Source organism: Mirounga leonina, unplaced genomic scaffold, assembly GCF_011800145.1.
Source record: "Mirounga leonina isolate KUSES-001 unplaced genomic scaffold, KU_Mleo_1.0 Mir_127, whole genome shotgun sequence".
Taxonomy (NCBI): Eukaryota; Metazoa; Chordata; class Mammalia; order Carnivora; family Phocidae; genus Mirounga; species Mirounga leonina.
Window position 1 is genome coordinate 69283075 of NW_023270316.1, and position 24963 is coordinate 69308037.

At 41.6% G+C, this 24963-nt stretch overlaps 1 protein-coding gene across 10 annotated transcripts in view; it reads right to left on the reverse strand.

Moving 5' to 3' along the window:
- The window catches only part of FRY (FRY microtubule binding protein), a 347615-nt gene that overhangs the window by 239445 nt on the left and 83207 nt on the right, over window positions 1–24963 (reverse strand). Inside the window, exon 1 of one of the 10 annotated variants that reach the window (XM_035003586.1) lies at window positions 21614–21737. The exons of 8 other annotated variants lie outside the window; for them this stretch is intronic. In XM_035003586.1, the coding sequence (XP_034859477.1) occupies window positions 21614–21683 (70 nt within the window). In that variant the 5' untranslated portion in view covers window positions 21684–21737. Of the gene's footprint in view, window positions 1–21613; window positions 21738–24963 lie in introns of those variants that run through there. One more of the 10 variants, XM_035003588.1, reaches the window with a different exon arrangement.

A 24963-nucleotide genomic window follows, 5' to 3' on the forward strand; every position in this document is an offset into this window, starting at 1 on the left:
ATTGATTTCATAAGCAAAGATTTATTAATCACTTCAAAAAGTATCAGGTTGGGTGGGACTGAGAGTTGATTACCTTTATCCCCACTTGACGGCCGAGAAAATTAAATTAACCTGTCCAAGATCGTGCACCAGTAAATGCTAAGGAAAAGGACTCAAATACAGCTTTTCTGGCTCAGAAGCTCATACCCTTCCTACTGTACCAGACTGCTTCCTAGAAGTTGAGAAGCAAAAACACCATAAAAGATCTCTCTGATATTAAATGCTTCCACATGGTGACCAAATCCATATAAAACCAAAATATAAAACTGACTAGGAACCAGACTCTTAAACAGCTTAATACTCCCTTGGAGTATTATCGTCTACATGACAACTGATCACACACCGATCTGTAATAGCTCCTGTGTTGCTACCATCATTCTCACTAACTACCTCATGGATTTCCACCTTGCCCGCCTCTTGGGGGTAAGTACCTCACACTTGTTTGCAAGGCACCCAGGCTTCCACTGAAGTGTTCTGCACACAGTGGGTTCTCAATGAATATTCATTGATTTGTTTAAATTTTAAATTTTTTAAAAGACCTATTTGTCAGAGAGATAATAAGTGAGAGAGAGAGAGAGGGAGCAGGCAAGGGGAGTGGCAGGCAGAGGGAGAAGCAGGCTCCCCACTGAGCAAGGGAGCCCGATGCGGGGCTCAATCCCAGGACCCCGGGATCATGACCTAAGCCAAAGGCAGATGCTTAACCAACTGAGCCACCCAGACATCCCTAAATTTTTAATTTTTTAAACCACATCTCTTTGGGAAGGAAACCTGGTGAAATCGTCTAAGATTGTGACTTCCTAATACAGACTCCCATTAGCCAAAATTGCACACCCCTATTCTGATTCATGGAATCATTTCATCATGGGCACGTAATTTAGTGGGCTTGGAGTTAATATCCATGTGAAAACTCAGGAGGAATTCAAGTGCCGGGGAGAATGGGCTCAATATTTAACTAGAAAGCTAAAAGGACAAAAGTGGGTATGAATTTTTATCGGGCTTCTTTTTCATTCTGACAGGCAGTTCTGGAATTCCCTTCCATCTGCTCTGGTCAGCCATCAAGCCGCTCTTTTGCTTTGCTTCTTCCGCGGTGGAACTACACACTTCTTTATTTAACATTCCTTTTCCTCCCCATCCTGCTGGCCCATTTTCTCTTTCAAAGACCTTTTAAAAACTCCACTTGTGCCATAAAAACCTCCCTTTAACCAAATAAGAGGGAAATGGTTATTTTCCTTACCTAATTACATCCTGGGATGCAATAACTTTGAGCTCCCAAATTGGAAGGGGGTGAAAATATTTAAATATGTAACTATATGAATGGAGTTTTATTATTGCATAACCTTTGGGCTTGAATTATGATCCCCGATCACCTCTATATTGCTATAGGTTCCTCTACCTGAATAATCCTCATTCTTAAGTAGCCTCTGTAGAGTTTGTTGACATGCTGACTTGTCTTCCTGCAATACTGTGTGGTGGGTGGATATATAATTACAAATTAATTTTAAGTTCATTATTTTGCAATATTCATTCAGAGAATTGAGAGTACACAAGACAGTAGAGGTTTTTATAATCAAGTTAGGTGCACGTCTGCCTTACTTTCTTTTTTTTTTTAATTTTTTAATTTTTTTTATTCTTATGTTAATCCCCATACATTACATCATTAGTTTTAGATGAAGTGTTCCATGATTCATTGTTTGTGCACAACACCCAGTGCTCCATGCAGAATGTGCCCTCCTCAATACCCACCACCAGGCTAACCCATCCTCCCACCCCCCTCCCCTCTAGAACCCTGTTTGTTTTTCAGAGTCCATCGTCTCTCATGCTTCGTCTACCCCTCCGATTTCCCCCGCTTCATTCTTCCCCTCCCGCTACCTTCTTCTTCTTCTTCTTTTTTTTTTTTTCTTAACATATATTGCATTATTTGTTTCAGAGGTACAGATCTGAGATTCAACAGTCTTGCACAATTCGCAGCGCTTACCAGAGCACATACCCTCCCCAGTGTCTATCACCCAGTCACCCCATCCCTCCCACCCCACCCCCCACTCCAGCAACCCTCAGTTTGATTCCTGAGATTAAGAATTCCTCATATCAGTGAGATCATATGATACATGTCTTTCTCTTTTTGACTTATTTCACTCAACATAATACCCTCCAGTTCCATCCACGTCGTTGCAAATCTGCCTTACTTTCTTAAGTGATGACATACCCCATGCCATTATTTATTATTACCAGAGTACTCTGTGGCATTCTGAAATAGTTAGTCATGCCCTGGCAGCCCATGAAAATTAACTCAGCTTCCAGAAGTTTCGTCATGTAAGGGCAGGGCAAGAGGCATTGGGAGAATCTGATTTAATTAGCCTTAATGGGATGGAGTTTGAATTGGCATAAAAACATAGAAAAATACGTCATGATCAAGTTACCTATGAGTGGGAGGAATTTCCTCCTAGAAGGACTGATGCAGGTACACCTGGCCCCAGAAAGAACACGGCTCTCCCTGGACAGTGAGGGAAAAGTGAAACAACTGATAATTGTCTGTCCTGACAGCAGCAAACCAGGTCTGGCTAGGAGTACAATAAAAAGCAGCTAACAGAGATCACCTTGAACCTCATCTCTTAGGAAGTGCCCACGTTGGGCCCCTTCATGAGGCATCGGTTTCCCGTGAAAATCACAGTACGTTTTCCTAGAAGACTTCCATACGTCCAAACTGCTTGAGACAGTTTAGATGAACTGACACCCTACCACCACCCCAAAGCATTCCAGCAGGCTGTGCACCATTCGTTAGATGCTGATTTGCACATTCAAGGGATTCAAGGTTATTTGGTCATCTCAATTGTATATTTTATTAAAAAACAAAACAAAACAAAACTTGCCAATCTGTAGCCTGGGAATAACCATGAAACAAATTCCACAGAGGGTATGCAGAGCCGCTGCGAAACACCTCCGTGTTACCTCGGAGCAGTCAACCAAATGAGTACTGTCGAGAGACAACTCTCCCATCCCCTTTTATCCTCAACACAAATATTCTATTTAAAGAGCACGGTTTCTAATCAACGTATAATTTCAAAACACTGTTCCTCAGGTAATTGCTTCTGTCTCTTTCCCTTTAAGCAGCTTGCATGAGCTACAGAATCATACGTGTTCTGTACTTGCTTAATAGAGCACAGACTGGACCTAGGGTAGAAACCAAATCCTGGCGATTCTACTGCCAACAATTTAAAACTGCTCCCTCCTCTCCAACACCTTTACCATCACCTTGAGTCCTTGTCACCTCTTTCCTGGGCTTTCCCTGAAGGGACTCTCCCCACCTTCATTTTTAGCTAAGACCAAGAGTGAGCTGAGAAATGACCCTGTTGCTCCTCGCCTAAAAATCAGTGGAGGCTGCCCCATGCTTTCAGGGTGAAGCCCGGAGCCTTCAGCAGGTCCTTCAACGTTCCTCATGATCTGACCCAACTTGTGCAGCATCTGTCACTGTCAGGGACCCTGGGATCCAGCTGTCGCTGCCCAAACTGGCCACATCCAAACCTCCCTACATTTGCTCACATTCTTCCCTCTGCCCCTTGTGCTCTTCTCTGTAGCATTCTTCAAGTTCAAATGTCACAGCCTCTTGGAACTATTCCTAGCCTCTTCCCTCCTACTTAAAATGATGAATCACTTCCTCCTCTTGATGATTCTGTAGGTCAGTCTCCCTAAGTATAGGCACAATGGCTGGCACAGGTAGAACATGTATTTAATCAGCATTTTTGTTCTCTCTGCAGCTTCCTTAGATCTCCTCTTTCATCAAAGCAGGCGGTCCTTTACTGTAAAGCTCACGGAAGGCAAGAGCGGGGTTCTATCTGCCATGGTGCCCTACACGAGGAGGCCTTTAATAATTTACAAGAAGGAAAGGAGGGCCTGCCGATTCACTCTCAGGGCCTTCCTGGAACTTTTCGAGCATGTCCAATTTGGGCTGATGCTTTGAGTACATCCATCTCATGAGAAAATCGTGAGAAAAATCTTTGTGTTCAGACTTTTTTTCAGTAAGGCAATCAGTTTCTCCAAATAAAATCTCATGTGGGGAAAGATCTTGAGCAAAAATTACATCAACTCAGTAGATTTCACCAAGAATGGTCTCTTTCTAATTTGGCGAAAGTGGCTGGAAGGTTTAAAAGTTAAATTAAATCCACGTAACTTAAATGACATTTAGACAAATATTAATATTTGTTATTATTTTTACAGAGAGCAATCTTTGGCAGGGTTAACAGATTTAAAACAAAAACAAAAAGGGGATGCGTAAAATGGGCGAAGGGGAGTGGGAGATACAGGTACCCAGTTGTGGAATGAATCAGTCCCGGGGATGGAAGGCACAGCCCAGGGCATGCAGTAAGTGTTGCAAGAGTGGTGTATGGAGCTATACTTACAGTGAGCACAGCACAACACATAGAGTTCCTGAATCACTATGTTGTACACCTGAAACCCCTGTGACATTGTGTGTCAACTGTACTTCAACAAAAATCTTTGAGAAATAAGACAAAAGCAAAAATAAGCTATCACAGAAATATTCTCTCAAGTTGGCTGATCACAACATCAATAAAAAATTATTTCACTCTAACTTCATTTTGAGTTTCACAGACACGTCTGCCCAGAGGTCTGTGAACACAAAGGTGCAACTGAACTTGTTGAATTTACTCAAGGAAAACAGGTGAGGGTCACAGAAAGAAAGGGACTTTATAGCCAAGAGTAGATGTTAAGTTGCTGTTTGAAATAAAAGACTGATGTACAAAACATTTGGTATTGCTCGCTAGGGGCTGATCTACCGATGGGATAAATAAATGCTAGCTAAGTTTGGCTCTAAGCCTCCCATGCCCACTCAGGTCATTTTATCCAGTCTGTCAAACATTTATCAGTTTATTAACAGCCAATGTGTCCTCAGATGTGCTGGGGAATCCGACAATGACAAGATGATTGATTTTTGCCCGGTTGCAGGGGGTGGAAGGGGGGGTCCCTAGACAGGCAAAGCACAGTTACACAACAATGTCACTGTTGCGACAATGGAAGTGTGTAGAAAGCGTAGGGGAAGTGGAGCAGTGAGAGAAAATTTCACTCCAAAGCGGACACCTGAACTCATCATACTTGGAAGGGGAGTTTAGCTCAGGTCCAAAAAACATATGCTTAATGTTTAATTCATGTGACACAGAAAATGCTGCAACTATAACATATATTAATACCTTGATATGTTATCAGTCACTCTACACAATTCTGAATTTGAAAGATATCTTCAGATGGTGTAGTCTCTGAAGTTCCAAAATGTCCACTATATGAAGTGGTAAAGATCAGATTGCCAAGACAAGAAGATGTCACAGAGAACCCCAGGTCATTCTGTCCTGGCAATGAGCGAATGAATAAAAGCATTCACTCATAGAAGAATTTAGATGAGCATGAAATAGGTAAATTAATAATAGCAATGGCTCCCACTTATTGAGCCATTGCAAGTGAAGCTATGCCCTAAACACTTCATAAACATAAACTCTTTTAATTGTTATGGCTAATAAGCCATATATATGGCTATGCATATATATATGCATAGATATATATACTCATTACTTATTTATAAAGACATGCATGATAGATAATACCTTTTTAGGGAATCCGTTTAAGTGACTTGTTCAAGGTCACATAGCAAGCAAGTAGCCGGGGCAAATCGTATGTTCATAAACAACCCAAATCATATGGGAAAAGGAAATGAAACAAGCTTAAGTAAATTCTTTTCATATTGTATACTATAATCAAAGTTAGTGAATCCAGTGGTCAAAAAGGCAGAAGAATACAGAAGAGACAAAAAGTAAGTCACGGTTCCTCCATGTAGAGGATTCACATTTCAGAGCCACAGCTTTGTGTTGCTTCCCAGTGTGGATATTTAACCTCTCCTTAGGCCAGAACACAATGAAGAACTAGGTTTGCATAATGGGCCTTTCTTCTTTGTGCCACGTGACCAGCGTTGCATCAGTTCCCCCTGCTGCATGGCTTCAGTGAAGGGTGTGATTCACTTCTGGTTTCAGCAAAGAGGAAAAAAAAAAGCAAATAACCCAAGTAGGATGACACTTCTGGCTGACTCTTTCCAGACTTGGTTCACTTTCTAACCATTTCTTGGTTAAAGTGGAGGAGACAGACACTTGCTCTCAAGTGCTGAGCTCCCATGACTCTGCCAGCCCCAGCACCACTGGGCAAGGGTAGGTCTTTAACATGAATTTAATACTGTCCATAAAGAACATTCTAACGTTCTCTCCCTTGTGTAGGTCAATAGCAGAAACTTCAAGAACACACAGAGCTGAATAAATCAGTGAGGAGTCGTCTTTCAATAGAAAACAGCCCAGTAAGATGCAGACTGAAATGGGGAGGGATGTCCTAGGGACAGTATCAACAATTTATCTCTATCCTATCCCCAGAGCCCAAAGAGCATTTTCATTCTCCTGGCCCAAGAAGTGACAGTCTCTTAGTCACCCCCTAAAACAAGAGCCTTGTCTGGCCAAACAATATATTTAATGAGCTCATTGCAGCAATTTGATGGCTGTTATTTTGTGTATAAGGGACACTTGAGGATTGATGAGTGGACCTTCCATCACTGGAGTGTGTACACTTCATGACTAGTTAGATCCTCTGCCTGAGCTCCCTTTTCCAGATAATTATACTTAACTTTTGGTCTTTTCCTTCACTCTAGGCAACCTTCCCTTAATTTCTGCATCATGCCTATCAAGTCCAGGCTCTCTATAGCTCACTAGCATAAAAGCATACAGAATAATATAGTTTAGCATGGCAACAATACTCTCATCCCGCTCCTGGCCCATGACTATGGTTACAGACAGTGCGTCAGGGGTCAAGTCCATTTTTGCATTCCATAGAACTCGTAAGCTTACTGAAACAAATGGTTTGGATAGAGATGGTCTATAAAATGAATTCAGATGATTACTTTCAGTTCATAATGACAATTTAGTTATTTGCTGTGTTTGCAACTATCAACTGGTGTGGATATGATCTTTGCATATGGAAACCTCACTCTCAGTGTCAACATACCATTACAAAAGCAAAGGTGAGATCAGTGCTCAAAGCTGTGGTGAGGACCAGACCTGGCCTGGAAAGGTGGTTGGCAGCAGAGAGGCAGGCAAGGAGGAGTTGTGGATGCTCCAGTTGGGATGCTCCACGTGATGAACACCTGGAACCAGGTCTTGGCAGAGGTGATGGCCAGATGTGGGAGATGTCATTTGGGAAGGAAAGCATGACAAGTTTTAATAATGTTTTCAATGAACAAGAAAGAAGAGCTGAAAAGGACTCCAGTTTCTTGCCTGGGACTAACTGATCATGAAATCGGCATTTAAGATGAGGAAGCTGAAGAGAATAAGGGGCCTGGAGGAGAGAGAGAAAGTCGCAGCTTCACCAGGCTGGTGAGAAAAGATTCAGCTTTGGAGATAACTATCAAGTTCAAGTTCAAGTCACAACAAGTTCCAACTACTGTTGGAAAACAGTAGGGAAGATCTTGCCTTAGGGGTCAATGAGTAATATTTATGTACAAACAATAGTCACTCTTACTCATACATGCAACTCATCTTTCAGGGGGTTGATTACTGGTCATATTTTATTGTAATTATCAATTTATGTTGGTCTCTATTTTTTTTTCTTAATGAGAATTTTTATTTAGGAAAGGATGTCCTTTGGATAGACTTCTGCCTTGATCTCATTGGCCAGAACTGTATGTGACCTCTACCTACAAGGAAGACTGAGAAAAGTCCTCTCATTTTCCAAGCTCTCTCACATGAAGACAAGAGAGAAGCTTTTTTTTTTCCTCTTTAATACCCATCACCAGGCTAACCCATCCCCCCACCCCTCTCCCCTCTAGAACCCTCAGTTTGTTTCTCAGAGTCCATAGTCTCTCATGGTTCATCTCCCCTTCCGATTTCCCCCTCTTCATTCTTCCCCTCCTGCTATCTTCTTTTTTTTTTTTTTTTCCTTAACATATATTGCATTATTTGTTTCAGAGGTCAGATCTGAGATTCAACAGTCTTGCACAATTCAGAGCGCTCACCATAGCACATACCCTCCCCAGTGTCTATCACCCAGCCACCCCATCCTTCCCAACCCCCACACTCCAGCAACCCTCAGTTTGTTTCCTGCGATTAAGAATTCCTCATATCAGTGAGGTCATATGATACATGTCTTTCTCTGATTGACTTATTTCGCTCAGCATGATACCCTCCAGTTCCATCCACGTCGTTACAAATGGCAAGATTTCATTCTTTTTGATGGCTGCATAATATTCCATTGTATATATATCCCACATCTTCTTTATCCATTCATCTGTCAATGGACATCTTGGCTCTTTCCATAGTTTGGCTATTGTGGACATTGCTTTCCATAGTTTGGCTATTGTGGACATTGCTGCTATAAACATCAGGGTGCATGTACCCCTTTGGATCCCTACATTTGTATCTTTGGGGTAAATACCCAGTAGTGCAATTGCTGGGTTGTATGGTAGCTCTATTTTCAACTTTTTGAGGAACCTCCATACTGTTTTCCAGAGTGGCTGCACCAGTATGTTGGTCTCTTTCACTAGACAATCTTCTCCTTAAGAGTAGGAACTTGGCTCATGTTCAGCTAAAAGTCATCTTAGGGTATTAGAATTCAAATTTTTTTTTTTTTTCTGCTGTCTACACAAACTGTGTCCAAAGGCTGAAAGCAGGTCAATCAGAGTGGCAAAAGATATATTCCTCCTATTTTCAGGAAGAAGAATACATTCCAGAAATTCCCCCGGCAACTTGAATCACAGTTGCAAGCTTGCACTGAAGGCTGAGAGTAAGTGAGCACCTGCCTCTTACAGAGATGCTAGGGGAAATGAACACAGGAGAGAGCTGGGAATGGCTCCTGCTGGACAGCCAATAAGAACAGAGGTTCTGGAGCCAGAAGTAAATTTGAATCTAGGTGCCACCACTTAACTGATGCACTTTCCCTGGGGAAGTCATTCATTCATTCATTCATTCATTCGTTTGTTCGTTCATCATCTATACAGTGGTATTTGCATCAGTAGGATCTGATGAAGTTTCAATGAGATAGTGCTTAGAACAGTGGGTGAAACTCAGTAGTCCTTCATAAATATTCTTAATAGACCATTCCAAGACTTAGCTGAAGGGTGCTGTGGATAGGTAGTAAAGGGAGTCAATAAAACCCTTTCAGATTAATAGCTGAATCTAAACAATGTGACTGAAATCTAAACCTCCCTGGAAAATATTGATATTTCTATATAAATGGAAATACCCGAAAACAGGAAAATATTTTGGTCATTTTTTGGTAATGACAAAATTAAGGATATTTCATCTACTGCTGTTGGATGGCATTCAGATGAATTAATACTGTATTTGCTCATTTTAATCCAATGACAGATTTCAATAAACCTAATATATTCCTGTTTTCTTTCTCTTTCAACAGAGAACGGGCTACAATTTCTTGAAGGGCTCAAGTTTCTGATCTAGTAATATTCTTTCTTAGAATTTACTTAAAAAAAAAACAGACTCAATTTCTTATTTAATGGGCATAAGAAAAACATCAGGGAATGCTCCTTTTTTTCTTGAAACTAGAGGCGGAGAGATACAGAATTTTTATTTGAGAACTTTGCCACTGCTTTTTGACAAATACCACTGTGGTAACTTAGTAGGAAATACATGTTAATATCCTTCTGCTCCTACCTGAGTTTCATCAATTTCACCTTCTACTAATCAATGTCTCGATCTAGCAAAGAATGATAAGTGATAGCATAGTTTAGGGTTTACCCTAGACTCTAACTGGCTCTGTCACTTACAAATGGTATGTGTAAAACAGGGTCATGGTAAAGATTAGAGGAAACGATGCACGTAAAGCATTTAATACAACACTTGACGCTTCATAAGGGCTTATAAATATCAGCTATCATTACTGTGCTTAACGTAATGCTACATAACAAAAGGTGGGAAGTTATTAATAGTCATCTACCATTGTATGGATTATATTTTATGGCAGTTTCTATTGTTGCCTACCCTTTTGCCTTGGTAAGATCTCTATTTTGTTCAAGTAGCAGGTAGTGGACCTACAGAATGTGGACCCACTCCAGCCCCAGGGCCTGCATCATGGTTTGTCTAAACCAACGTGGTAATTACATTCAACTTTGCCAGGATTGGCATATCATCCACTTCCAATTAGGAATGCAAGATGAAGTTTGCTGGAGTCTTTGGCAAAATTTTCTCCTCCTTGCCAGAAGAAAGACCTAACCTGGACTCCCTCCCTTCCTGACTCGTAAGTAAAGCAAAGATGTTTGGAACTAAGGTGGCCATCTGTGATCGTGCAGTGACAAGTCTAAAGATTGGATGGTCTGAGTCCTTGAGCTTCTAAATCCAGCTGGAACTTCCCATCTCCAGACTGTGAGTTAGGTAAGCGAATTAAAAGTCTTTATTCTTTCAGCCATTGTGAAGTTATTCTAGTACTTCTGGCAAGAGCCTCCTAAAATGACACACATTTCAAATTACTAGATGGCAAGAAAAAGTTCTATGTATTCACCGTTCTACCTATGAACAGCAGGCCTGGTACTGTACTGTGATTACTGACAAGAGGGATTCAGGATTTAGAAGGAAAATCACTGATCAGAATCCTACTCAATCATTTCTAATTTATATTTCTTTTCTTTATTTAAGTGGAACAGTTAGCTAATTTCAAAGGACAATAATTTGAATTTCAACTCCTTTGCCCTTGTAGGAGAATGGCAATAAGCACTGAAGTGGGTAACAAAATGGTTAATAAGAGAAAGAAAAGAAGCTAAGTTAATGTTAAAATAGATTTTTGGATATCTAGGGGCGCCTGGGTGGCTCAGATGGTTGAGCGTCTGCCTTCGGCTCAGGTCATGATCCCGGGGTCCTGGGATCGAGTCCCGCGTCGGGCTCCTGACTCGGCGGGGAGTCTGCTTCTTCCTCTCCCTCTGCCTCTCCCACTGCTCGTGCTCTCTCTCTCTCTGTATCTCTGTGTCTCAAGTGAATAAATAAAATCTTTAAAAAAAAAAAAGATTTTTGGATATCTAAAATGTAGAATTTGAGAGAATTTTTTGGAGAGAATGAGAATGAGTTCTTAATCATAATTTCAACCTTTCTTAAAACTCAAGCATTTAACATGGTTAAAAATTTTTTTTTTTCGGTTGACAATGGGCCAGGTTTTCAAACACGTTCAAAACTGATATCTCAATTGGCAGAAGCTAGGATTAGCTTTCCCATAATGATAAGGACTGGGGGTTTGTTAGTACACAGAACACAAAAATCAGCAGGGATTTATTCTTACTTTCCTATTTTTTTGCAATTGTATTCGGTCAAATAAAATAGAGGAGAGGTCCTATACTCTCAGCCTGGAAGAGAAGATGAGAACAGGACTCAGCGCCACCATCAAACCCTGAGGGAAGTAAAACAAAACACCCAGTGTGGCCCAACACGGGGCCTGGCTTCTCTCTAAACTCCCTACGGAAGCTAAAATACTCATTAGAAAAGTGAAAGTTTAATTTTGGGGAGGCTAAAATAGTACAAGTGATAGTATAGCTAAGACCATGCTGTCAGTCAATAGCAAGGCCTCATTTCTAGGGGAGATTCATTAAAAATGTGGTTTTCAAAAGCTGCAAATGGAGAAACTGTATTCCATTTTTTTAAGGAAAACCGCAATGTCTTCCACGTGGTATTCGAACTTGTAAATCTTAAACTAACTGCTTATAATTTGCGAAAGCCATAGGTGATCTATTCCCTTAGGGTAACTTTTTTTAGTTGTAAAATTCTTTATAGCTATCACTACAGCTTTCTACCTAGTCACAGGTGGATGGTGTAACAAACCAGTGTTTCAGACAGATTTTTAAATACTACCTTGCATCCTTATGACCTTCTTTACTTCAACACGGCTTAACTGAAACATAATATCTATTAAAACCTAGGAGAGTATCCTTTGACTGTATGATCATACACTATAAAGCTTCCAGAATGCAACAATTTCTACAAGCACCATATCTCACTGCCGAAAGACATGCTTGTCTCCCGATCAAGAATGCCAGCACTTCGAATTGGAGACAACCCTGTTCAAATTCACTGACTTGGATACACAGTCACTTTACTGTAAAAAATAATAATAATAATAATAACAATAGAAAGAACCTGATAGGCTGTGTAGTGTGACACCTATTTCTTATTCAGAATACTTAAAAGCAGACTAGTCCAAGAAACTGATCAAGCTTGGGATGTCAGAGATCCAGTCTCTTATATCAGTCAAGTTCAATAGCATACAACTCAACCTCCTCCAGTTTGGCTTTAATGACTTAGGAGAAATAACTGACACATATTGTGATGTTTACACAAACCTCATTTTTCAGTGGAGGTACTCAAAACCCTTCACATTAAACAGGTAGCGACAGGTGTCACGTTTGTTCCTTTCACATAAGGAAGTGGGGAAAGGAGGCAGTCAACGTCACACCCAGAAAAGTAACAGAAAAACAGGGAAGAAAAACCTAATCTCGTATTTAAACAACTGAAATATGTTACTGAGTTGACTCTTACGTAATACACCATTTTCTTGATTTGCCAGATCCTTCCTACATAAATATAACATGCAAATGGAATTTTACTAAAGTTTTACCCTAGTTAATCTAATACCCTATCCTTTTCATGGCTGCCAAAATACATATTTACCTGTTTAAGTCTAAACTCAAAGAAGTCAGCTTACTGTCTCTTAAGCTCAGGCAAAAAATTTTAAGGGAAATTTAATTGTATATTTCCATAATGTTGTGCTTGTGACATTAGCTGAGAAATTCTGAAAATTTCAAAGCTGTCTTCCACTGCTAAACTACTTTGCACTTTGCAATTGATTAAGAACAGTGGAGGCAGTTAGAGTTGTATATCAAATTAGAGTTGATAAAAGCTCTTAAAATAGACTTGAATGCCTTCTTGAAAAAGATTTCAACTCCCTTAAATTGACATGACAACAAATTCTTACAGCAGCATAAAAAGTATTAGCTGAATGTTATGGCTTTGGCTTAAATTTCCATCTGCAGCTCATCAAATGACTACACAGTAGAAAGGAATTAAACCCAAATCAGACTCATTAGAGAGTCTGATATGCTGGCAGAATATAAACTTCCACTGCTTCGCAGCTGGGGTTCTGGGTGACTAATATTTAAATGTTTGTGCTTGTATGTTCTGTGAGAAAGAAGAAAAGTGTATAACCATATAGGTGAGAGGTAGGATCGTGAACCTTACAGAAGTAGAGAATTCTCTCAAACACACAACCTCCTCTTTAATCTCAATGTTCTGAAGAGTGAGAGGACCACTCAAATGAAGAATGACTTAGCGTTAAATTAGTCCCAGGTCAAAATTCTGATAAACATGGTAAGTCTTCTTCACAGTTTTCTAATGTAAAGAATGCCTATCTGAAACTCTTGCTGCCTCCAATACTGACATCTAGTCAAGTGTCCCAGGGTGAATAATTTACCTTTCCTCTTCTCCTTCAGCTATCCTGCTAGGAGGAATGTTCTTGTAGGAATTTGCCTGCAAACACCAGGTTTCCAACAGTTGTCAGATGCCATGAAAGTATGAATCCATAAAGTTAAACTAACAGAATCTACTGAACATATTCTTCCACATAAAATTCTCTACAGCACACACTGTCTCTGGAATACCACTGGATCCTTTCCTCAGGATTCTTCTGCATTAATATTTCTGACTTCTGAAACTAACAAGGAAGGAAGGAAGGTCAGCTCTGAGATCCCTGATGGTAAGACCCAGGTCTGATTCAGTTATGAAACTCCCAAAGAAGTGTGTCTGGTGCACGGTGCTCGAAGGGAAGTCCTGAATAGTGTTTGTCTTGCTTCTCTGACACTGTGCAATCAGCAAGGTATTCTGGAGCAACAACCAAGAAAAGCTGACGCTAAGATAGCAAATTTTTGAGTATAATCCAGTATTGAAAAGTAAGTAAAGATGTTCTTATGGAAAAAGCTATTCCTATTACTCCTTCAAGCCTGAGAGATACTTTTCAACTCAAAGGAGAGAACATTTTCTTACTCGTATAGCCAACGGTTCTACAGTGGAGAGAGATTTAAATGAATATGATGAAAGGAATCTATCAAATGACAGAGATTAGTAAGGAAAAAGATGAGATAAAGCTGTGTATTTTTCACAAATGCCATTCACCTTTTCAGGAAGTGATTGCCTGCTAAATCTTCTGCATTGGGTTGTGGGCAAATAGGGGGTGATTCTCAGAAGGTACACATTGGAGAAAATTAGACATGTTTTGAGTGTTTAAAAAAGATGACTAAGAAATGGTAGGGCACAAATATATCCAGAAAATCATAATACATGTTTTTTATTTAAAAAATTTTTTTCATTTATTTATTAAATTTAAATTCAATTATGGGACGCCTGGGTGGCTCAGCTGGTTAAGTGTCTGCCTTCGGCTCAGGTCATGATCCCAGGGTCCTGGGATCAAGTCCCTCACTGGGTTCCTTGCTCAGCAGGGAGCCTGCTTCTCCCTCTGCCTACCACTTCCCCTGCTTGTGCGCGCGCTCTCTCTCTCTGACAAATAAATAAATAAAATCTTTTAAAAAGTAAATTTAAATTCAATTAACATATAATACATAAGTTTTTTAAATGGACTCACCTCTGTATCTAAAGTATTAGATGCCAAGATATACTGCTTTTTTTTTTTTAAGTCCTATTCAAAGGTAAAGACCCTGGGCTACAATTATTATTTGTCCATTTGAATCTTATCTGAAACCTTACAAAATATACCTAACTTGATGCCATCTGGGTGTCTCATAGCTCAGAAGCTCAACTTTGGGGGAATTAAGCCTCATCATCCTCAACCAGGAACATTTAAGAGGAGGCTAGTTTATTCATAATCAATGCATCCCATTCATCAAATGAGGTAATGTTTTTAAAGGTGCTGAGCAAACCAAAAAGCACTAAGTAAATTTACGATTTAGTACCAGCAAAGAACCTGCACAAAAACCTTGTGTATGGGGCTGACAAGCCACAGAACAGCTCCAACTCAGGAAAATGTCAGTTCTCAGCCCAAACTCACATCTGAGCCCAATCATTTTGAATATCCCATGAAGCTTAGAAATCTAGAAGTTACTAATAAGATGATCGGGACATACGTAGCCCATTCAATTCCTTGAACTGTACCCAGAAGTGAACTAATGAGTCATAGGTATTAAGATGTTTTGAAACAGATGTCTTTTAAATAAAGAGAATATTTCATGTTGTATCATCTAAATGTGCCATTGAAACATCTGAATGCTGGCAACTTTCTCAAATATCCTGGGCTGTTCCCAGATTGTAAAAGTATCCAGATCACCTCTCCTTCTTGCCCACTGCTGTTTGCCTGACTATTTCAGCTCTTGTTGGTACCTTTACCTAGCAGCATGCAAAAGTAGGCAAAGAAGCTGAAATCAAATCATTTTGTGCTGCCAGCCTTATAGCAGGTTTTGTGGTGGCCAAAACTGCTGCTATCAGGGAAAATGAGATCTCTGAATTACAGATTTCCATTAGTCCTGGAGATATTCTCCCTGTTCTCACTGCTAAAGATGATTAGGAGCTTGCTACCATTTCCTAAACAGAAATAGAACCTACCAGAGAAACCTCAGCATGGCAAGCAAATGACCATTCGGAAAGAAGTAAAGCTTATTAGTATCTTTTTATTTACTAGAGTCATTTAAATTATATATTTATATATACTGTTAAAAAGCAGAAAAAAATCAACATGAAACACTCCTAACAAAAGAAGTGTAGCTTTTTACTATAATCTTTTATGCATGTGTTGTATGTTCAATCAAATGACCAGAGTGAACAAACTGTATTATTTGTAATAACAATGGTGAAGACGTCAATACTTAGTCCTTTCAAACAGGCTGTGCAAAGGAGATGGTGGTCTCCAGCACTGGTTCTTGGGGGGGAAGTGGGCGGAGGGAGAAAGATTATGAATAAACTAGCTTCCTCTTCCTGTTCCTGGTTGAAGATGATAAGGCTTAATTCCCCCAAAGTGGAGGTACTGAGCTATGAGATACCCAGATGGCATCAAATAGGTATATTCTGTGAGGTTTCAGCTCAGATTCAAATGAACAAATAATGATTTTAATCCAGAGTCTTTACCTTTCAATAGGACTTTGAATAGAGGGTGGGAGGCTAGAGAGAGAAAGAGAGAGAGCCCATGCACTCTCACACACGCCCAAGCCTCAGGGTGCGTAGGGAGGGAGGGGGCTAAGGGTTGGCAGTGTCATCAGCCAACAAGAATAAAAAGTATCTATAAAGCACTAAGATCCCCAATGTTCTTGACCCTTTGATCATCCTATGGGTGATTTTTAAAAATGTGTTTATCAAGTGGATTAGAGGAAAGTTTAATGGCGCTTACTAGCATCCTGACTTTGAGCAAATCATTTTCCTAACTCATTTTATTTTTCATCTGTAAAGTGTGGATAATAACATCACCTTGCAGGGTTACTGGAAAGAGTGAAGATAATAAACACAGCGGTCATATGGCCTCCTTTGCCCAGGGCAGTCCCAGTATAATTATTAACTTTCACTCTCAAAAGTGTCCCAGTTTGGACAAATAATGATGTGGCTGCCCTACATATAAATTACCAAGCATAACATCTGACAGGGAGTGGGCCCTCAGTCAATGTGACAGCTGCTGTTCTTCTAAAATTGTTCAAGCATATTAACAACGACAAAAAAACAACACACAAAACAAACACACAAAACCCCCCACTCGTTATTGATCCTCATCACAAACCCAGAAGCAGGCTCTTTCTACTCAGAGTAGATGTTGATTTGGGGTTTCGTTTCTCATTAGGACTATAAACTACTTGAGCAGAAGTGACCACGACCTGAGTGAGGGCAGGTCTGATCAGACATCTGAGTGACAGGAACACGGGCGTAACTCCCTCCCCAACCCCTGGAAGGTGCTGGGCGCTTTCTACGGTTTCAGGGCACTGAGGGAAGCTCGCCTGCTCTGCAGCTGTACCGCTCTGCTGGATTCAGGCAACCTGGTTAACTTTAGTTTTCTACTTCTTCACCTCAGCTTCACAAAGAGGTGAAAACTAACACCTTGAGGTTTCTCTTAAGCCTTTCTTGTAGGGTCTTTGAGCTACATTGATGACATAATCAGGGGTAAGTCCTGCTCTGCACTCAGTCAGTGGTGTTTCCCATCCCCATGTGCATGTGATCTCTCTCTGTCCCCAGAGTTAACCCGACACTAACCAGCATTTCTTTCTTTCTTTTTTTTTTTTTTTAAAGATTTTATTTCTTTGAGACAGAACAAAAGCAAGAGAGATCACGAGCGAGAGGGAGAAGCTGACCTCCCACTGAGCAGGGAGCCCCACGTGGGGCTTGATCCCAGGACCCTGAGATCATGACCGGAGGAGCTGAAGTCAAGATACTTAACCAACTGAGCCACCCAGGCACCCCCACTAACCAGCATTTCTATGTTGGACAGAAATATTGTCCTTCATCACCACAACTTAGCTCACTACGATACATCTGAAAAATGCCACATCCAATTCTCCCAAGTGATGCAAGTTTTTCTAGAGCAACATTAGACATTTCACAATGCACAGCAGCCCTTCCAAAACAGGCAAAGGGACTGCTCAGTTCCCCAGACCAGTTTATTTGTCAATAGAATTCTTGTTACTCGAAAAGAGTTAACAAGCATTCAAAAGTTTGCCTCGATGGGGTGGCAAGATATGACAAATGTTAAGAAAGATGCAGACTGCCCTGCGAAGATCAAGACATTGAAGAAGCTCAGAATGTACCTTTGTTCACTGGGCCCTGTTCGTTTGGACACTAGGGGGTAGACAGAAACACAAGGAATGCCAGATGGGTGGGAGAGCCCACACACTCCCTCTATATACATCACTAAAAAGCACATACATCACTAAAAAGCTCGCCTTCCTTTCTTCTGAAATAGCTTGGAAGGATTTGCTGTAAACTTTGTAGCAAAGCTGAAAGGCTAAGAGGACTTCCTGCTACTGAGACCGTAGCCAGGCCATCTCATGTGCTGCTGGGAGGTATTTACTTAGGGGAGGTAGGAATATTCTAATAGTAGCTGAGGTAGAAAAGGGAGGAATGTTGAAAAGTAAATCTAAGGAAGCAACTATTTTTGGTGTATTCACACAGTTCCCTTCTCTAAGGGTGCAGCAAGTGTTGACTACTCATAGAATATTCCACAAGTGATGTCAGGGATCTGACTCTGATTTTAAGTGGGTTTAGAAGCGAGGGGAGCGTTGGAATACATTCATATTATTTTAACATTTATTGAGTGTTTATAATGAGCTAGATATTGTTCTCAGCGCTTTAATTCTTAAATACCTCATTTACTCCTGTGGAGTATCCATTCTTTTTGCTTCCATTTCACAGATGAGAAAAATGAAGCAGAGAGGAGTTAATTAACTGTCGAAGGCCACACAGGTGCAGGTGTTAGAGACCCGAACCAAGCCTATCTGGTCCTGCGACTTGTGTGTTCTAGCTGAGGGCTCACCAGATCAGGGGGCCCATGTGTGCACAGGCATGGAGTGAGAGCAGACAAGGGGTGAGCAGATTAAATCCAGCTGGAGTGGAAGAACAATCGGGGAGAGAGGCTGGATGAGGAGCTCAAAGAGGGTCCTGAATGGCAGTCACAGACTCAGGGGTGAGAGAGAGCTGTGGTGGGGTCTTTGAAATGCAGGCAGAAGCCTCTCCAGAAGCCCTCCCCCCCTCGCCCCCCGCCGGTGTCAGGGGGACCTTCAGGAGACCACTGGAACATTCCAGGTTAAACTGAGAAAGGCCCATGGAGGCTGTGGCTGTGAACACCACAGGGAGCAGCTGTGAGAATCACTGAATGGCTGTGGAAAAGCCTGGATATGACTGGGGAAGGAGCCACAGGACTTAATAGCGAGGGAGGTCCGAGGGGCTACGGAAAGCCTCCACAGTGAGGTCTACAAAGGACATTTTATTTCCAGACATCAAGGCCATTTTAATTCCCAACTCCATTAAAATGAAAGGGCAGCCTGACAGAGTGGGCATGCCAGTGAAGAAGAGTGTCAAAATGAACAGTGAATAAAAAGCTAACACATCTCACCAAGGCAATCACGGATTTAATTGACTTGTTAATTCTTCAGAGACAGATATACATGAAATTACATTTCCCCCACAATGTGCCCTTTAAAAAAAATGAATGGAAACCTTAACGGACATGTTCATGGAATCATCCCTCCTCTTACTACCACCTTGCAAAGCAGTCAGCCATAGTTACACGGCTTGTTTTATTGCTTTTTAATTGTTGTACTTTTATAAATAAGCACCACTGTGTAATTAGGAGCCGGCTTCTCCACTCAGGTATGTGGGCAGGCATCCTGGCCTCTCAAACCTGCTGCTGGCCACTCCAGCTGCTTGCTCCCTGATGCAGCCTCTCAGCCCAGTTACACTGAGTAGGTCAAAGCCCTCAGGCTACTGTTTTCTACCGCCAGACAATCTCCTTTCTCTCTTTGCTACTGAAAATATGTAAGACCCAGAGCAAAGCTAGGTTATAAGCAGGTTAGTGTTGCAACAAGCTTAAAGAAGACTAAGCATAAAGTATATTTCCTCTTCCTCTTTCAAGAAAGGACTGAAGAGCATTCTGACTTCCAAAGGAATGCTAAAGAGAATCACCAAATTCACGCTTCTGTAATGAAGAAATTAAGAGAGAGGGCAGGTATGGTGTCTCATTCACCTTTGCAGCCCCCCAGCCTGGCGTAGTAGGTGTTGAATAAATATTTGCTGAATGAATTTAAAGAATTCAACATTGTGTCCCGGATACTCTCAAAGTAGATATGAACAGTCATTTTGAACCATTTCCTGATGTGAGAGAGCGAGTGTGTGTGTGTGTGTGTGTGTGTGTGTGTTGGGGGCGGGGTACGTTAGGAAAGGTGGAGAGAATATACACTTTGTCTAGAGTAATTTGAAAATTGACAAGGGGAGAAAGATTTTAAAAGAAATCCCACTGGCCTCAGTATTGTCCCACATAATTTTCTATCTAATGAGACAATGACAAAAATTGATAGGAGAAAATCATCTGGCCTTGGTGTACTCAAAATGATTCAAAACCACATACCGATGTCAAACTCAGAGTAAGTCTTTCCAGTTATTGGAAAACTGCTCCATTAAGAACTCTGTGTGTCAAATCCTTTTCATTAATCAAAGGGTGGATAGACAAAGGAAGGTTCATCCTGGAGTGTGAAGTATCACACAAATAATGGATCCAAGATAAAGGAATTACGACTACAACAAATAAAGGAATGCTATTTGGGTGACAGTAGGACTCCCAAATGGCTTCCCACTTGTAGAAAAACAGCCTCAGACAAGCCCCATCGTGTATACAGTGGTGCAAAATGACCTGGGAAAAAATGGTTTCTTTGGATATCATTTAGAGATGCATATCCCTGAATACCTTAAGGCTGAAGGTACTTTGGCTCTTTTCTTAAAGCAATTATGGGTTCTCCTGCCCAGGTTCTGTTTACATAAGAACAATCTTGGCCACAGGTCAGCTGGGTAGGAGATAATTAATCTCCAGCACTTTGAGCATAGGTAGGTTAATTAGCCATGCATGTAATACGGCATCAGAATTTTTCTTGGAAAAATTGTTTTGAATTTCAAACAATTAAGGATCTGTAATACCTGCCAGTCTTTTATCCAGAGCAAGCACAAAGGCTGTTGGAGAAATAGAGAAGACTTTGTTTTTAAACCGTTCAGAAGATACAAGGCATCACTGATCACCTGAAGGCCTCGTTTTAATTTGATTGCAGATCCATGATGCCTTAGAGGTTGTCTTCTGGAAATATGTTATTGCTAAAATCTTTAAGTAGGTCAGTAATGGAACTTCAGAAGCCGTAACATTCTGATATCCTAATAACTGATCAGGGTCAGAACCTTACTTTGTTTATATTTCAGCAAAGCATGTTGTTGGTTTGGACTATAACACATCAGGATTTTTACAAATCCAAATATTAAATAGCATTCTGAACACCATCCACACGGACAAGGGAGAGAGAAATAAACCTGCAAATGCCTCTATATACAAAAGAGATGAGTCTTAGATTTTGGACTATTAAGTACTTTTTTTTCCCTCCAGACAATACCCTAATAAAACAATTACGAAGTACTCTGAAATCCTGCCACACCCCTGCGATTAAACCACACTTCACAAAATACTTAGATAAAGCCTGATCAAATAAACATTAAGGCAGAAAATGCAGCCTAGAATGCCCCATCCTGCGCTCTGCCCCAGTCTGAAGGGCCATCTCCCTTGAAAATTTAATCACACAAAATCTACTGTGATTCCACTGCAGCCTTTGCACTTCAGGAGAGCTACTTCAGTCTCTGACATTTTGATTTTCACAGCAGACCGAACCGAAAAGAGAAAAAAAAAAAAAAAAAAAAACAAAAAACTTCCTTGGCTCACAGGCTTATGCCTCCGGTTGAGATTTGATTTCTCAGACCTTAGGCAACATCCAGCAAACAAACAAACAAACAAACAAACAAGGCTATTTTCTATTACTCACTATTACTCCAGGATTTCAGTAAATATTTGATACTGATCTCAAAGAAGCCGGAATCCTGCTGGCTGGCCATGTCGGCGGTTATACAAAGAGGCTCCCGGGACCGGACTGGGAGCCGCCGGAGGAGCAGGTACCGGGCGTGGAGATGCGCCTGTCACAGGTTAGTGATGCAAGCGGGGGGTCAGCGGCGGAGAGGAAGGCTCTGCGGGTCCGCCTCCGGCACGGGCAGGGAGTCCTCATTTAAAGGACACCGAGGAGCGGGAGAGAGATGCTCGGCCGCTCCTCCTCCTCCTCCTCCTCCTCGTCGGGGTCCAGGACTTGCTTCCTATTTGCTGGGTGCTGGTCTGCCCGCAGCCCTCAGAGGCGGCGGCGGCGGCCGCGGCTTTCATTCCTGCGCTGCCATAACCGGAGCGGCGCGCTGCCGGCCGCCCACACGCTCTGCTCCAGCCAGGTACGCGGCCGAGGAAGTCCCCACCTGAACTGTGATCCGTTTTCCCCCGGGAGGGACGGTTTCTTGGCTGGCCTCCCTGACACGGCGAAGACAGCTCAGCCCACACAGCCCTCCGCAGGGCTGAGCGACGGGCTGGGAGCGCCGCCCCCTGCCCCTGCCCCTGCCCCTGCCCCTGCCCACGGGCTTAACCGGAGCCGCCGCTCGGCCCCGGACTCAGCCGGGGAGGCGGCGGAGCAGGAATTTCCCAGCTTCTGTGGCTCCTCGCTCTTCAGAAATGCTTCCCGGGAGCAGCCCGCGTGAGCACTGGCTGCTACTTCCCCTTGTGTCTGTCCCTGAGATACACACAACTGCATCGCGCTGCAGCAGGCAAAGCGGCACCCCTGGATCTGGTTGCAGTGACGTTTTTTTAAAAAGCCCCATCTGTCAGCCTTGTTGCATAGGAAAGCTGGGCTTTTTCTTCCCCTTCTTTCACGGGCACAGTGGAAGCTGCACTTCGTGCTCCACCCCCCCCCCCCTTCCAGACAGGCTTGCCGTTTTGAGAGGCACCCCACCCCGAAACGTGTGCGTCCGAAGGGGATGCTCAGTCGGCTTGTTTACAGAAATGTCAGGCTCCACAACGGATCTGTTTCTCAAACCTATCATTTCTAAGGTTCGCCGAGCCCACGGAAGCTTATTTATTTGCATTAAAAGAAATGAGAAGCAAAGGCATTAGATTCCTTGCTGTACAATGGCTTTTTAGTTCATGAAATCTTGCTATCGTGTCCTGATTTCGGTTAGCTGTATTTCATGTTATCATATAGCTTGACTAGGGGATTAAATAAGAGCATTCTAATTTTGACAGGCCGCCTTTCGGTAGGTGGGATTTGGCCAACCGTCCCGCAAACCACGGAATACTTCTCCCCTTTCCAGTACATTTCTGATTAATATTTTCCAAAGGAATGAATAAAGCCATATTAATAATTATTGAACATAAAAAATGTTGGGCAACTCCCCTCAAAACACACAAATAGGACTTTTTAGACTAACAGTTCTTTTGAGAAATTGAAAGAGTGCAATATACTTTTAAGACAAAGAATTTTTAAAAAATTTAGCACTATAGAGAACCAGTACTATGTCCTAAAATGCCCCAAGACACCATCAATATAAGCTTTTCAAGCTCCTTACACTTACACAAAAGGCAAACCCTGAGATACCAAGATTTCCAGCTCCACTCAGAGCTTTATTCCTGTGAAGTCACTTATCAGATGGACTTTTCTCTCTCTCTCTCTTTTTTTTTAAAGATTTTATTTATTTGAGAGAGAGAGAGAGGGAGAGAGTACATGAGCGTCAAGCAGAGGGAGAAGCAGGCTCCCCACCAAACAGGGAGCCCGACACAGGGCTCGATCCCAGGACCCTGGGGTTATGACCTGAGCCAAAGGCAGACGCCCACCTGACTGAGCCACCCAGGTGCCCTGGACTTCTTTTTCATTTACACGCATACTAGAGTTGATAAGCTAATTTTGTTTTGTCACCTGTACTTTCAATGTATGGATTCCAAGTGAAACAGGACCCGAAGGTTTTACCTCAAAACAGCGATCACATCCGAAAACAAAAACTAATATCCATACCTACCTTTCTGAGGCCTCCACGTGGCAATGAATGAACAGGGAGGCTGCAAGGCACCTCGGAGTTAATGAGCACAAAGTCTCTCAAGACAGGCCCCAGATTCCTACCTGGCTCCAGACCTTACTAGCTAGGAGAACTGGGGCAAGCTATTAATCTCACTAAGCCTCAGTTTCCTCACCTGGGAAATGGGGATAATAGTGGTGCCGAGCTCATTCAGTTGTTGGAGAGATTAGATGACATTATGAATAAAGTGCTCAGCACAGTGTCTTGCATATAGTAGACAATTAAGCTTTAGCGATATTGATATTTATGATGAAACCTTAGGGACACCAGAATCAAACTTTGGAAGTTAAGCACATGTTTGTACCACAGGTATGACTTAGAAGGTATATCACTTTTGAACCCCAATGGTAACAATTTGGGGCTAGCAAGTTGGAGACATTTCAAACATCTGCAGTAAGCAAGCACGCTATTATATATTGTTACTCAAGCATACAGAGATTCTCTTAGTCCACCTTATAAAAGGGATCTTTAGCTGGCTCTTCAAAGTTTTCAATCCTACTATAAACATATTAATTGGCTGAGAATGCCACGCATAAATATTTCAAGAGCAAACGATCATAAAATTTTAAATGCTATTGGGAAAAGAATGTTTTTAATGGCATCTCACTTTCCCTGTGAAGAGCGAATCAGTAACGAAGAGCCCAGTTTCTGTCCGTTAGAACCTGAAATCTTGCTCATGTGTGCTTTTTTTTCCTCATTTGAGTACCTTTAAAGAGAGCATATATTGTAAAAGAACAGAAAAGGCCTTTTGTTTTGTTGAATGGCCTACAAATCAAATAGAATGACACCTGCTGCAAGCTGGGATAAAACATTTATCCTTTTGTCTCCTCTCTGGTGGGGGCAGGGATGCTTATAAAAAAAAATGTAGTCTGAACAGGCACCTGGACAGAGGGACCTAAAATACAAAATAAAATCTGAATTTGTCCCTGGCTTGTTACGAGACTTCAGATGTCATTTAAGAGGAACGAGGGACCTTTCCTTAATGATCTTAGGAGACCATATAATGATTCTTTAAGCAAGGGATTAGGCATAGATTTTGGAGGCTCAGAGAAAAGTAGCAGTAATACAGGAAAGCTGAAAGGTGTCAGGAAGTGGTATCCAAGAGTGGAAAAAAAAGTCAGAAAGTAACCTGAGACATCATAATTAGTAATACCATCTACATTTATTCAACATTAATACTGTGTTTAAAAATATCTATTTTATCATATTTAATCTTTCCCCCAACCTAGGGGGA